This window comes from Nematolebias whitei, chromosome 23 (genome assembly GCF_014905685.2).
Source record: "Nematolebias whitei isolate Nwh7 chromosome 23, NemWhi1, whole genome shotgun sequence".
NCBI lineage: Eukaryota > Metazoa > Chordata > Actinopteri > Cyprinodontiformes > Rivulidae > Nematolebias > Nematolebias whitei.
Window position 1 is genome coordinate 11630297 of NC_056520.1, and position 15971 is coordinate 11646267.

General features: G+C 41.1%; 1 protein-coding gene across 1 annotated transcript in view; it reads left to right on the forward strand.

The window, feature by feature from the left end:
* Positions 1–2062: 2062 nt before the first annotated feature.
* LOC119428650 (calcipressin-1-like) overlaps positions 2063–15971 on the forward strand; it is a 17692-nt gene continuing 3783 nt past the window's right edge. Inside the window, exons 1-4 of the mRNA XM_037696319.1 lie at positions 2063–2287; positions 2384–2531; positions 13485–13658; positions 15498–15657. Coding sequence (XP_037552247.1) covers positions 2406–2531; positions 13485–13658; positions 15498–15657 — 460 coding nt within the window. The 5' untranslated portion in view covers positions 2063–2287; positions 2384–2405. The remainder of the gene's footprint in view (positions 2288–2383; positions 2532–13484; positions 13659–15497; positions 15658–15971) is intronic.

Genomic DNA, 15971 nt, shown 5'->3' on the forward strand with positions numbered 1-15971 from the left:
GGATTCTGAGCTGGTTTGAGGTCTGGGATTCAATTCAATTCAATTCAATTCAAAAATACTTTATTAATCCCAAAGGGAAATTATTTGTTGTTGTAACTCGTTATCCTCATTTCATTAAGAGATGTTATAGACACTGATGGCTGTAGGCAGTAAGGATCTCTTGTAAAGGTCCATCCCATAGTGGATCCTAAGAAACTGGCTGCAGATGTCGTCCGATCCGTCCACCCAGACTCAGCTGGCCTCTCGATTCCCCCGGGCTGTAGGACCGCCCAAATGCCGGGCAGAACTCCTCCCAGAGCGATGGCCACTCCTCCCAGCAGTCTGCCGAGCTCCTCATCACTGCGGACAGCCAACTGTAGGTGCCGAGGGACGATCCTGTCCTTCCGCTGTCACGAGCCTTGTTTCCTGCTAGTTCCAGGATCTCAGTGGTCAGGCAATTGAGCACAGCTGGCAGGTAGATGAGAATGCATCTGCAGAACATCCTTTTCAACTCATTTGAGATTTGGGGCTGTAGTTGAGATATTATTTGAGCTTTTGAGATGTTATTCAGCTGGTTGGTTGTAGAAAACTGCCTTGTTGCCATGGTTACGCATCATAACAAATGTCCAAAACTAAAAAAGTTTCAGTAAAAATCCTTCCAGCTGCACAGCATTTGATACCAGAGGAAACAATCATCCAAAAAATGTGACTTACATCCAGAAAAAGAGGAATTAAAGTTTCCAAAAGCAAAATCTCAGGATGAAAGTAACAGAGCAACTCCAACACGCAGCCACCTTGAGCGGCGCAATTCTAGAACATGATTAGACTGGACCATTCCAGGACCGTAACTGGTGCTCCTTAAACCAATAAAGAGTAGCTTTAGCAGTGTGTTCACGGTAATTGTCCTGCTGGAAGGTGAATCTTCATCCCGGTTATGAATGTTTGAAACAGGTTTCCTTCTCTTTATTTTGCTCCATTCATCTTTCTATTAACTCTGATCAGAAAAACGTTACAGATTCATGATGCCGCCGCTGCCATGCATTGGTTGAATTTGTGGCAATACTTTTAGGCTTAGAACAAGGAGTATAATTTTCTTTTATCTAGATAGCCTTGCATTAGTATATGGGGTCTAAGCTCAACAAGATATAATTTATCAGTTTTATCATAACGTATGTTAAATAATATTCAAGCTAAATTATTATTTTTTGCTGATTTTGATTAAATTAGGAGTAAATGGAAACAAAAATTATTGCTAAATGATCATAATGGTCTGAACTTCAATGTTCAGTGAGGCAGAAAGTAAATCAGTTGTTAACAGTCACGTTTTATTAAAATATGACAGGAATATTGGGATATAAAAAACAATCTTATGGCATTCAAAAATATGTTTGTGCTACCAGAAAAGTAGAAAAAAATATAGAGGAGGAATCCACTTTTACTCGGATTATATTGGCTCTCTGAGGGGAAACAAACTTCAATTAGTAGAAAAAAACTCAATGGGTTTTCAGTAGATCAAACTGTTTCCATTTGTTTGATAAAAATACAGAACAAATGAACAAGAAAAAGCATGTTTAAGAAACTTGATTACTGTAAGCTTTATCTGTGCAATATACAGTATAATCTCTCTTGGGATGTCATAACATAAGTGGAAAAATTGGGCTCAAAATACGTTTTTTTTATGGAAAGACAATATCATGATTAAAAAAAAAAAAAACTTTCCCCTAATCAATAACCTCTTCCTAGTACATTGCATAAGAGCTAAAAAAAAAGTCAATAAAAAGACAAAAAATAACCTGCTCCAGGGTGAGTGTTGGTACCATAGTAAAAATTTTAATTTTCAGAATTTTCTTTTTCCCACTTAAGAATTCCAACAACAAAAAAAAGTTTTTTATTTGTTGTTTATGTACCAGTATTTTTACCAGTAGTTTATGTACCAGGAGTACATTATTCCCCTCTAGTCCAGCAGGTGGCGCTAAAACAATTACAGCTGCTTTTGCAACCACCATTAAACCAACGAAGAAGAAAAAAAATCTATTATTCTTATCAGAAAACATTCTGCCCTTTTATTATATCACTTTAGCGATAATCCAAAGGCCGGCGTCAGCTGTATTTTTATAATATATATTTAACTTTTTATTATTTTTTTAACGTTTGCTCAAGAGGAACGGTGTACGCTTCCTGAGATTAGCTCAAACTGCTAGCTCGCTAGGCTAGCGCTGCTATCAGGCTACCAGCATCAAGAGCAGCTTTAGCGCTTTAACTCGGACAAAACCGATGTGCACGGAGGTGTTGAACCTCCATCTGTCTTGTAAGTGCTGTCACATGTAACGTGTTCGTTGCTGTCAAACGTTAGCCTTGTTTATGTTTCTACAGCTGTGTTGTGGTTTTCTCCCCGCGTCTCCAGGAAGGACTCGTAGGTTCTCGCTATGGATGTACAGCAGGCTGTGAACGGAGCCGAGGAGGCCACGGTGGATGTCCAGTTTACCGATTTACCCAACGCCCTGATCGCCTGCAGAGTTCCCGAGGATCTGTTCAACGAGGGCCTCCTGAAGGTACTTTGATGTGCTCCTGCTTAAACTGCAGGTGCGTCCAGTCCTGGTCCACTATCCTGCGCGTTTCCCTGCTCCAACACACCTGATTCACTGCTTCACTTCCCTCTTCATGCTCTGCAGAAGCCTGGTTCAAATCAGGTGTGGTGAGTGGATAAACATCACTGAACATGCAGGGACAGCAAGGACCAGGATGCGGTTTACAGTTTGAGCTGTTTATGGGGGAGCGGTGGCACAGAGGTTAGAGAAGGCGAACCTGTGATCAGAAGGTTGCAGGTTCGATCCCCGTACAGACAACATCAAAATGTAAAGGGGAAAGGTGAAGCATCCACACCTGCCTCCACCATCCGTTCCCCCACTCTGAGCCCTTGAGCAAGGGCGGGGGAGCAGATGATTAAGTGTTGTAGAACAATAAGACTCTATGTTAAGATACAGAACAGATACCATGTCCTCCAGTTGCTCCTCACAGTTCCAGGAACTCATCTTAAGCGCAAAGGGGACAGGGCCTTCTCTGTAGCAGGACCAAGACTTTGGAACGAGTTACCTCTGCTCCCCTCCCTCTCGGTTTTCAAGTCCCGTTTAAAAATCCACTACTATTCGGTAGCTTTCAACACCAGATGATCTGTGTTTGAACCTGTGCGCTCCACACTGGTTAGTCGTCATTATCTGCATCGTTTTTATGTCTTTATTTCTGATTTACTTCATTTTGTATATTGTGCGTTACCTGTTGTTCTGTCTGTACAGCACGTTGGTTGGCCTCGTCGCTGTTTTAAGTGCTCTATAAATAAAATGGTACGGTATGGTAAGTGATACGGCCTTCCAGTTATGATGAGACCAGTTGTGTTATGTCTTCCTGATAAGCTTTGTTCAAATGAGCTGACAGTCTGAAGTCAGGCTAATTCTATCCGTTTGGATCAGTCTCATCCCAGGATGTTCTGCGTCACATTAACCAGGAGTTAAATGGGCTTTGAAGAGGGTTTTAAAAAAAATTAAGATTAGCAGTGAGTCACATTTCGGGGTGTCACATAAAATAAAATGCACTCTGGAGTGTAGGTCAGAGATAATGTATGCTAGGTACAGTTAGTCCGCATTGCTGATGAAATAAGTTCACTTCAAGAGGAGATTTTTAAAATAGAACAGTGTTGCATAAGATGCATGGATTTTTCCAAGTTTCCAGAGGATCTCAACATTTTTCATTCATCCATTATCTTTATCCGCTTCTTCCTTTCTGTGTTGTGGAGGTCACTGGTCCAGCAATAACTCTGGACAGGTTACAAGTCCATTACTTTGTAACTTGGACATAAACAACCATTCACACCTGTGGAGCAGCCAAACATCCATGTTTTTGGTCTGTGGGAGGAAACCGGAGTACCCAGAGAAAACCGTCACACGCACAAAGAGAGACAGAATTCGATCCAGCAACCTTCTTGTTGAGAGGTGACGGCGCTACCAAATGGGCCGCCGGGTTCCCGTAATATTTAATTCACCAATTCCTCACAGGAAAAACTGCTGTAGATGAAGAGTGCACAACAAACAACTACGATTCACACGAAGACACATTTAAACAGAGCAGCGGTCACAGGGAAAAGAAAGACAACGCTTTTCTTTAGTTTTAGGGAGTTCTGTACCACAATTTAATAGGGATGCACGATATTATCGGCATGGTATCGGTATTGGCTGATATTAGCGATAAAGTTAAATATCGGACATTCCACCAAAAGAACTCACCGATATAAAAGGCGCGGTTTTTGTATGACAACCCAGTGACAAGGATGCCTGCAGTGCCAGGCAGCACAGCGTTATGATGTCACGCGCGCCTACCTGATCTGATCACGGCGGGAGAGGAAGAAGTGAAAATGTCGGCGGTGTGGAAGTTTTTTTTAAAGTGTCGGAAGCTGATAGCAGAGCTGCTATTTGCAATGACTCAGTGTCAGTGATTCGAGGAGGAGAGAGTAACTGTCGTGAATAAATTTTAGGGGCGCACCGGTTGCAGTTTTCTGGACGATCGACGATCACTGATTTCTAAAAAGTCTGGCCTGCCGATTCCAATTATGGCCAATACCAATTTTTTAATCTTATTTTATTGAAAAACATACCCTTGAACAATATCCTAGAAACAATAAAAACTTGTTTTAACTGGCCATGAGGTAGTGCTCTGAAATATAAATGAAGTTCAGACAATTGTTAAAACTAGGGATGGGGCCGATCCAGTATCAATATCGGCATCCGATACCAGCATAATTTACGTATCGGATATTTCCGATCCATGATGCATGTTGGCTTCAAACTATGGAATGGATTTCCTGAACGGAGGCGTGTCTCATGAACCCAGAGTAATAAGACCCGCCTCACATTCAGGAAATCCAGTTCATAGTTTGCAGCCAGCTACAACGTGAGGACTGAGTTAGCAGCACTGTGGCTAACAGCTAACAAACTTTTCATCTAAACATGTCCGCTGTGTAGAAGTATTTTACACTAGAAAAACCACAAAACAAGACAGGAACGTGCAATGTCTGCAGAGCCATAGTGCCACATTAAACCACGGTAAAGTTAGTTTTACGATGGACATTCGAGCTCCGGGGCTTCAGCGGGACGCTGCTCTTTGCTCAACCCGAAACGGGCAACTCGACCCCGGCCAGCCGCGTCCTCTCCGTCTCTGAGGAGGGGCTGACTGAGTGCGGCTGACCGAAATCAGGCTACTTGCTTTGGATTGAACAAGAAGAAGACATAGCTGAATTCACGGAGCTCGAATGTTTACCGAGAAGTTGCTAAACTTCATCATAATTAATGACCAACCACTATCAGTTGTAGAAAACGAAGGATTTCTCAGCTTGATACTTGCAGCCAAGATATAGTTTACCCTCCAGAGATATTTATCAGTACAACAGTAGACAATCGTAAAAAAACATCAATTCAAAAATACAAGATTATATATATATATATATATATATATAAAACTTATCCAACATTAATAAAACTTACCTCAAGTTGCCTTTTTGGACATGCATGCATATATTTGTACAAACTGTACTTGAGAGGAGATTATTACAGCCTCATAAAATCAATGATGATGAAGATATCGGAACTGGATCGGTATCGGCCGATATTCAGATTTAGGTATCGGGATCGGATCGGAAGTAAAAAAAAAAAAAAAAGGTAGATTGGTGCATCCCTAGTTAAAACTAAACAAATCTGTAAAATCGGTTTCTCATGCAAGTATTGGCCGATTTCCCAAAGTTAAGGAAATCGGGGGCGATAAATCGGTGCACCCCTAATAAATTTGGCATTAAACATAATCCAAGTTGAAGTATTACATCATTTTCAGTCCCCTTTTTGGCATCTACATTTGGTAACAGGCCAAACTGACTAAAGATCATGCAGAATAATGTAGAATTTTAATTCCACAGCAGAGAAAGCTATGTAGTCTCTTTAAGTAAGTGTAGGGGGAAAAATATCGATTGGTATCGGTTATCAGCCAAATAAGTTTAACATACAGTATTGGCATATCGCTTATTGTCCAAAAATCCTATCTCATGCATGCCTACAATACAATACAAATTATTGGGTCTTTACCAGGTTCTATAATAGTTCAAATCTAACCTGAAGTGTTTCACAATCGTCTCAACATTTAATTAGAAAAATGAAGCCTAAATGAACAGTTCGTGTGGAAAGTAATCGTAAGTACAACCCCGGTCCACTCTTCTTTCCAGCGTTGCCTAAGTTCAAGATGACGTTTGTTTCTGCTCAGCTCTCTTCAGAACCCACATCAGTATTTCAATCAGGCTGAGGGACTTTGGACTGTTGGAACACCTTGATTCTTTTCTTTTTAAGCCGTTCTGTTGTAGATTAGCTGCTTTGTTTGGGATCATTGTTTTATTGCTTCATGACCCAGTATGGTCCAAGCTTCAGCTGTTGGGCAGATGGCCTCACATTTTACACTAGAATGTCTACAGTGATCTCAGCGACTGTAAGGTGACCTGAACAAGCCCAATTCTGAAGCTCATACCACCGTCTTGACAGTTGGTATGAGTAGTTTTGTTTTTTTTTATTATTTTTTTTTATTAAAGATTTTAATCACACATTACAAACATCTGTTTGTCAGGGGTATAGATATTAATGTAAAAGAGATAATATTCTAGTACAAAACATAAAAAACCATGAAATTATATTTACAATTTATACAGAGTTTAAATTCACAATTTATACAGAGTTTAAATTCACATTAAGCTTTTCCAGAGTTGAGATGGTTTTCATTGCCTTTTGGTTTTCCAGTCCATTAGTTGAGGTGATGTATTGAAGAAGTTCTTTGCTGAAATGGGTTATGTTTGGTTTGGAGTTGGACCATTTTTTCTTGTGAATGTGAAACTTTCCCAGGAGAAGTAGAAGTTGGGTGAAGTGCTATAAGTCTTTATTCGTGCCTTTGTCTTCAAAGCATAGTATAATGTCTTTCTCTGTAAGCTGAATTATTTGTCCAGTTTTTTGCTGTATGAATTGTTGCACATCTCTCCAGAATGAGATTGTATGAACACATTGATAGAATAAATGAGAAATCGTTTCTATGTGTAGTTCACAGAATGTACAAGAATAGTGTATGAGTAGTTTGTGCTGATATGCTGTGCTAGATTTGCTAAACCTGCTGTTGTGCGTTATGGGTAATTTCTACTTGGGTCTCATCTGTTCAAAAGACATTGTTCTAAACATCCATTGGCTCATTCAGATTAAACAAATTCAGTGGTGAGCACAGCTAACCAAAAAGTTAGCTTTGCTAACTCGTATTTTGATAACAAAAGAATTAGCTTTGCTAATGCTAAACCTCAAAATGGGTTAAAACAAATTAGCTAAAGCTAAATCTCTAAGATCTGTCACTCAGTCTGCGTCGCGTGTTTTCTCCTTCTAATTGAAGCGATATCGACCAATCACATCTTGTCACGTGTACATGCAGTAAGCCAGTAGCATGCCAAATGGACTCTTCGAGCCACGCCCACAACGGACGGGAACAAGCTTGTGAATTTTGTTAGCGGACTTAAAGTTGGCTAAACCTAATTTAGCAAAAGCTAATTTCGCTAACGATATCCAAAGTTAGTGAAAACGCTAATTCGCTACTACAGTGTTGCCCCTAGGCTACTTGCCTTGCCTTGGCTTGGGGCTCATCTCTTCCTGGATTTTTGTCGACGTGGGGTGATGAGGGAGACACATCTGTGTGTTGTGCACCGTTTGTACTGACAGTTTTCGAGTGGGAACGGGGGGTGGAGACAGCTCAGCATGAGGAAAACGGAGTACTTCCTTTAACTTTTTAGCTAGTATATCTGTATTGCGCACCACTAGCTTAGCGCTACGTCAGTATCGGCAATTGTCGGGGGTGGGTGTGGGGGATGGAGTTCAGTGGACAGGATGGGACGCCCTGCTTTTATAATGGTAGGGGAAACATTGCACTAAACAAAAAATTAGTTCTGCTATTAGCTGTTAGCGGATTGCAGGAGTTAAAGGGGCCAACATTTTAAACTTTTTCCAAGTCATGGGCTAATTTCAGTCGATGCAGTATCCCAATTTAGATATCAGACATCTTTTCTTGGCTCCTTGTTCATAAACTGGAGTTAATTGGTCCCATTTGATGTTTTTTGTTGCGCCTCCACATCAAAATCAAATATAACAGAAAAATCCAACCTTTTTTCTGGCATCAAAGTTAGCCATCTGTCATGAGAAACCTGTGTTAAATTATGTTTTTAAGCAAAACAAATTTATGGGGGCCGAGATGAGGCAGCTAACTCGGGACCCGAAAGTCCCAGGTTCGATCCTCAGTCATTGCACATCTTGTGGTGTCTCTGAGCAGCACACCCTATCCCCAAAATGCTCTCCGGGCAGCTTTCAATAGCTGCCCACTGCACCACCTAGTGGTGGATGGGTTAAATGCAGAGCGCCAATTTCACCATTATATGGGAACATACAATGATGATAACACATTATTATTATTATGTTTAAATAAAAACAAACATTTTTCATTTAAATAATAATCTTGGGTTTGGCCGTATAAGATGTTAAAGGGCCAGATTTGGCTCACGGGCCTTGAGTTTGATACGCGGATTAGTGGAACTGTGCCCACCATTGAACACATTTAAATTTTGTTACCATGTTCTTTTAAAGAGAAGAGGTTTACTCCTGCTACCCTTCCAAACAAGCTAAAACTGTTCAGTCCTTTTCCAATTGTTTTGTCTCATGGTTAGATGTTTTGTTGGATGCATGTATGCAAGTAGACCTACCTACAGTTCAGACACAAACAATTGTAAATATTCATTAATGGACTGTGCAGTCATTTTTTCCTCCGACTACTTGAACACACGTCTCTCCACTTAAAGCTCTTTGCTATTAATACCCCACAAAAGCTTATCAAAGTGCATATTTTCCATTGGTACCACCGTTGTAACCCTCCATGTTCACATTCTGTACGTCCAACAAGTTCTGCTTTTTACGCTGTCGGTTATTTATAGTCTTAACCGTCAGCTGTCGTCTCATTCTCTTTCATTTGTCTCAGTGTTTGAACTCAATACAGCTGAAGCACAGAGGTGTCTTTGTGGTATAATCTTGGTTTATATAAAAAAAATCCTGACATGTGAAGGATTTTTTTGTATCGCAGCAGAGAGCAGATTTTCTTTGTCCTGCGTCTTAGTGATGACGACATTTGCCAGTATTCCTCTTATTATGCACACACTCATGCCTTCTCGTTGTCCTTGTTGCTATTTAAATAGGTTTGGTCAGTAACCAAAAAAAAAAAAACCTTCCACATTTAACTGGCTGTCAGTACACATGAATGAGACTGGGAGGAAGGGTGGGGAGGAGATAATGCGTCATCGGCTGGCAGGGGCTCGTGTGAAAGGCTGCAGAGCAGAATGGGTGAGTGAGAGCTGGATGACATTTTCAGCTCTCCATTCACAGATCCTGGAACATTCCTTCAGTTTGCAGGCTGCTCCAGATCCGGCTTTCTCGGAGACTAGACGAGGCTAGACAGGGGTTCTCAAAACAAAAGGCTTGCAACCTTTTAACCTTGAAATCTGGATTTGGGGACCGTGTGTCGGCAAGTGAAGTTTATTACGTCTCGTATTGTGCTTCTTGGACGACAAAAAGAAGAAAAGCACAACTAAATCCAACGGAGAAAATATCCAGGTGAGACAACAGGTCCAGAATATAAACCAGACCTGATTTCATTTTTGAAGCGTCGTCCTGTTCAGCTGCCAAACTGGGAAAGGCAACGCTTCAACCACCCAGACTCCCCCTTTCCCCTTCATCACCACCTTCGCCCTCATCGTTCTCAACGTCGGTGAAGAGTGTCTCAGCGTCCTGCTGGGCTCTACCCTCGGTTGCCAGGCGTAGAGCGTTTTGTCTTCCTAGATCACCAATTATGCACATTAAGACCACCAAGTGTAACCGCTTCTGCTTGGTTGCCTCGGTGACCAATCTGGAAGTATTTCATCGACATGAGACGCAGGTAAATAAATTAATTACTTTATTGTTTTTTTGTGTATCTAGACTAAGTAGCGCAAGAAGATTAGATATCCAGCCAGAATAATAAAGAACTTGGTCTGCCGGTAGCACAAATGTGGAGAAATGTAATTGTCTTCAATGGTTCTATAGAGCGCATGCAGCGCAATGTAGGTTTATGTGTCATGTTGTATAACAAGCTTCTACTGCTAGTTCAGGCTGTTAGTGCAGTTAAAAATCATTCTGTGCTATTCTTTTCAAACTTGCTATGAATCTCTTTGCCAGATTTGAAAAAAACTGTTTTCCTCTTTTGGCCGCTCCCTTCTTCAGGGGTCGCCACTAAATCACACAAAGACTTGGCAATTGTTTTTACGCCGGATGTCCTTCCTGTTGCAACCACAGACCACCGAGCTACCACAGTGAGCTGCCATCTAGGGCGCCCGGGGATTTGCCAGATTTGAAATTAGGCCTGTCACGATAACAAATTTTTCTGGGCGATTGTCTCAGAAATTATTGCAATAAACGATAATATTGTTTAAAATTTAACAATAATTAGTAATTGTCAAATTTGAGTGTAATACCTTTTTTTGACCACCTGAAGGCAGTATAAGACTGAACTGAAGGATGGATAGTTGAGCAGCGTGTCTCTTTAAGAAAAATGGGGGGGAAGCCCCTTGACATGACATGGACTGACATAGTGACATGGCGGACGCTCGTTGTGGTTTGAACTCTTTGGCATAGCTTTTTTCACACAAAGCTTTTAATAAAAAAAATCATTAAACAAGTTCTCAGCTTCTTTTTGCAGAGAAAAACTACTTTTTATACAAAGGCACAGATTTTAACCATGAATTTTGAGGCTTCGACAAGACAGAGGTTTTATCCCCCCCGAGGTCGGCCTGTTAGCTTAGCTTAGCTTGTAGCTTAGCTTTTAACGATCCAAAAACGCAATTTTGGATCGTTTAAAAAAAAAAAAAAAAGATTTTAAAAAGGCCTACTTGAAATTAAACATGCAGATTACACAGCAAAATGCATGTTTAATGAATAGTGCACTGGGGAAGTGGTGGTACAGAGGGTAGAGAAGGTGGGCCTGTGATCGGAAGGTCGCTGGTTCAACACCCCGGATCGACAACATCAAAATGTGGGTGGGAAAGGTGAAACACCCACACCTGCCTCCACCCTCATTTGCCCCACTCTGGGCCCTTCAGCAAGGCCTTTAAGCCCCATTTACTCTCCTGGGTGCCCTTGTCGACAACTCTCTATTCCACACTAGAGTTGCATTCGAGCCTAAAAAAATCCAACCCAGCCCAAATTCGTATTATTTTTTCCGAGCCCGACTCGAAACAGACCAATTAACTGGGATTAAAGGCCTGAACCCGGACAAAAACCCAACTTTTTAAAAATTTTATTTAGCTTTTACTGTTTTTATAAGCAAATCAGTTTGACATGATTTAAAAACGTATTTCAAAGAAAAGAAGATGTAAGATTTCTTGTTTATTAACGAGTCAGCGGATTATTAGTTATTATTTTCTGTTCACTGCCCTGAGATGACTTCTGTTGTGACTTGGCGCTATATAAATAAACTGAATTGAATTTGATATATAGTTATTAACTAGGGGTGCAACGATAAATCATCCCCAATTTCCTTAATTTTGGGAAAATCGGATATCGGCCGATACTTACATAAGAAACCGATTTTACCGTTTTTTTTATTTTATTTATTTTTTGAGTTTTAACAACAATTGTCTGAACTTCATTTATATTTCAGAGCACTAACTCATGGCCAGTTAAAACAAGTTTGTATTGTTTCAAGAATATTGTTCAAGGGTATGTTTTTCATTAAAAACAAATTCCCACACTGTTGCAATGTTCTTAACAATGTTCTAAACTCTCTAAAAGAGCGACAGATAAAGGCTTGGTTTGGGTCGTGCTTGATTGTTTTAAATAAACAATTCATGCCGCTCCTGCGGCTCACTCAGGTATAAGACAGACACCCACCCCCCCACCCATCCTTTCTTTTTCCAAGGCTGTCTGTTGCGCGCCCGCCTGTTGTGTGTCTGCTCTGCTGTCTGCTGCCTCAAAAAGAGAAAGGAGGGGGCGGGGGGTCTGTCTTATACCTGAGTGAGCCACTCATCCCTGCTCCCTGAGCAGTGGTGATGGGGAAAGACAGATCACACCCACCCCCTCCTTTCTCTTTCTGAGGCCGTTTATCACAGCAGAGCAGACAGCCTCCGAAATAAAAAGGAGGGGGCGGGGTGGGGTCTGTCTTATACCCGAGTGAGCCTTGCTCAGCCACTCATCCCTGCTCCCTGAGCAGTGGTGATGGGGAAAGACAAATCACACCCATCCCCTCCTTTCTCTTTCTGAGGCCGTTTATCACAGCAGAGCAAATAGCCTCAGAAAGAGAAAGGAGGGGGTGGGGTGGGGTCTGTTTTTCCCCATTGCCAATCATGTATTGTGTACAATCTTAACGTTGAAAACCTGCAAAAGAGCAAGTCCGTGAAAGTTGAAACGTAAAGAATCATGGGACTACTGTATCACCAAAACTTGCAAAAGGATATTATTCTACTATAAACTCTGCTAAATGTAACTTTTTAATGCCTATAGTGTCATTTTTGCTCTATAGACTGCAGAACAGAGCTGCACTTGGTTTAACATGAAAATGATCAGTTTAGCTTCTGCTGAAGGTACGCTCTTGTGATTGTGGCGCTTTCATACAAAGCTGTTTTGAGGCATGCTTTTTACGAGAGGGCTGTAGCTCTTTTTTAGTTGCCATTATTCATTAAAAAGGTTGGGGTTTTATTCTCAGCTCTTCAGCATGCAAAGGGTTATTGAGAAAGACGCAGTAAATACGTACTGGAAGATTCTTGGAGTGGTTAATTGTTGAGACTTCCAACCTCAAACAATGAAAGTTGGGTATTATCTTAAGTAAACTAAAAGTTGCATTGGTATGAACTAAATGATTTCTGGAACAATGTCCTTTGGACAAAGGAGACCAAAGTAAAGACATGTCGGTGTAGATTCTCAGTCATTCAGGAAAGCTACTAGACTTTATTCTGTCAGTTGAAGACATTTTGTTTTCCATCTAAGAGAACTGTTCAAGTCAATACTGGAGAGGGTAGAGTTCCATACTTGTAGGATTTTCCAAAGTACAAATGTTTACCCATAACAAACGGCAACATGTGAAAAATAAAAATCATATCGGCCTGGTGGTGGAAGGGTGCAGATTTGGGCTTGTTTTCACCCACATTACCTCAGCACCGTGTACTCATTGAGTCAACCAAAGAATTCTGGAGTCAATGTGAGACTGTGCGACAGCTGAAGCTTTGACCAACAGAACAACGATCCCAAACACAGCAACTAATCTACAACAGTTCAAAAAGCTTTCCAGAACTTCCACCCTCTGTACTCGTCGTGTTCTTGATCCCTGCCATAATTTCTCAGTGTTTTCTCTGCCACCTTCTCCTCTTTCTGTCTGTCTTTCAGAACAACTTTGAGTCGCTGTTCCGTTCCTTTGACCCAGAGGTGCAGTTCCACTACTTCCGGTCTTTCCGGCGGGTCAGGATCAGCTTCAGTGATGCTCTGGCTGCTGCTGAGGCGAGACTCAGGCTACACAAGACCGACTTTAACGGGAAAGAGATGAGACTCTATTTTGCTCAGGTAGTGTTCCTAGTTTCTCTTCTGCTGCACCTTTAGTTCATCTGAGTTTTATACTTATACTGATATGCAACTCTGAAATATGGGCACATATTCAGTGTAAAAAAAAGGTACCCCATCAAATCTGCCAAAAACCACAACGAAGCTTGAGCTTGCATCAGGCTGGCTGTAGTCCGTGTAGGTAAATGAATATAGTGAAGTCAGACAAGAGTTCAGTGAGAAGATGTTTAGGTGGAAATATGAGTGAATCTGCTGCTAAACCTGAAAGATCAAGTAAGACAACGGTCAAGAGTAAATACTGGGAATCAATACGGACAGGAGTACTATAAAGACAGAGCTCAGCATTCAAGCACATGCATCTTTTGTGAGATTTCTTCAAGACTTGTAAGTTAACTGCTTAAACCATTGATTCCCAACCCTGGTCCTTGAGGAACACCATCTAGCATGTTTTAGTTTTCCTGCTTTTACACGCCCGATTTGAATGAACAAGTTATTAATCAGCCTTGGCAGAACTTGAAGTAATTAAATCACTGAATCAGGTGTGCTGGAGCAGGTAAACTACTAAAATATACAGGATGGTGTTCCTCAAGGACCAGTGTTGGGTACCACAGGTTCAAACCTCACCTATCGTTTTATCTGCATACTTTACTCAAAAAAATCTAATTGTGAACAGTGTTTTCCCTAGGTAACTTCCCATGTCGGGGGCTCATCTCGTCTGTGATTTGAGCTGCGCAGTGTCCAGTTTATACAGACGGTTTTAAAATGGGGGTGGGAAGAGACAGAGACATCTGAGCTGCGTGCTGTTTGTACCGACAGCTTTAGAGTGTGTGTTGGGGGGGGGGGGGGGGGTTCACCATTGGGGAAGAGGCTGCTTTTAGCATTTTAGCTAGCACATCTGTATTGCAAGCTGCTAGCTTAGCGTTGCGTCAGTGCCAACAGGTGGGTGAGAGGGGGGTGCACGCGGTTCTGTAGAGGGGGCACTCTTTTCTGTTAATAGGGCTGGGCACCCTGTTTATATAGTGTAGGGGAAACACTGGTGAAAATATACCAGTACATCACATTTGCTGTACTACCCCGTCCTAAATGCCTCTTCTATGGACGTCTCCATTGTTTACCTATTTTCAGTCACTGTGGCTATTTGCGCACGTGGTAGTTGGCCACAAATGTTGCTAACAAATTTTTATTTAAGGAACACGTTGGCCATCAATATGAGGGGGAAAATTGGTGCCTTAGATCAGTGGTGGCACGCAGTCCGTCCATCTAATTACTATGGAAACACGGTCTGTGCAACACAAAAACAAGTCATGGTCACAACATCTAAACATTAATTCTGCCTACAACTTTATAGGGCTGAAATTTTTTTATGAGCAGTCAGGATTATAAATTAAATGATTGGCAATCCCGGTTTGCTTTAGCTTTGCCATCCATGGTTGGAGTCTGGCTTCAAGGAGTGGGTTTTATATTTGTGCCCTTCGAATTCCCACTTTGTTAAATCTTTATTGTATTCTTATTCCACTGAGTTGTATTCCCATAAAAAGGTCCAAACAGAATTGTTGAAAATACTTAAGAGGGTCTACGTCTGAATCAGTCAGGTTTGCTCATCTGATCACTACGAACCTCACCACCTGGTTCAACCAGAATACACAACTTGATGAATTCACTATTTTTATTGCATTTTTGTTAAGTCCTATGATTAAAATCCACGTAATTTTTCAGCTACAATTATAAATTTTTTTATTGTCTAGTTAGTAAAAAAAAACAACACTACTGAAATTTGCTTTCATTGATTAAAGCCCTTTCTCTGTTAGTTTGTCACCAAGTCTGAACTGTTCCGTCCTCCAGTCTGTCCACATTGGAAGTCCTCGTCTGGAGCCACCAAAGCCAGAGAAGCAGTTCCTCATCTCTCCTCCTGCCTCTCCTCCCGTCGGCTGGGAGCAGTCCAACGATGCCACACCGGTTATCAACTATGACCTGCTGTGTGCCATCTCCAAACTGGGACCAGGTACAGAACACAGTGAAGTTTTCATCTTTTTAATTTAAATTTTTTTTTTTAAACAACTTTTCTCATTTCTCAACTTGAAGTTGACTTATTTGGTGCTCTATGAAATCTTTTATTGTCATTTTCATTTGACAAAATTTAACGTTGAGTGTCAAATCTTATGTTGGATGAATATAGTTATAAAAACTGCCTTCGAAAAAATATCCCATATTAGGTTAGGTTTATTTGTCATATGCAAATCAACACAAAGTCAACCATGCAATGAAATGCTGAGGACAAGAACTGTCTGGACTTCCCCCCCCCAAAAAAAAAAAAAA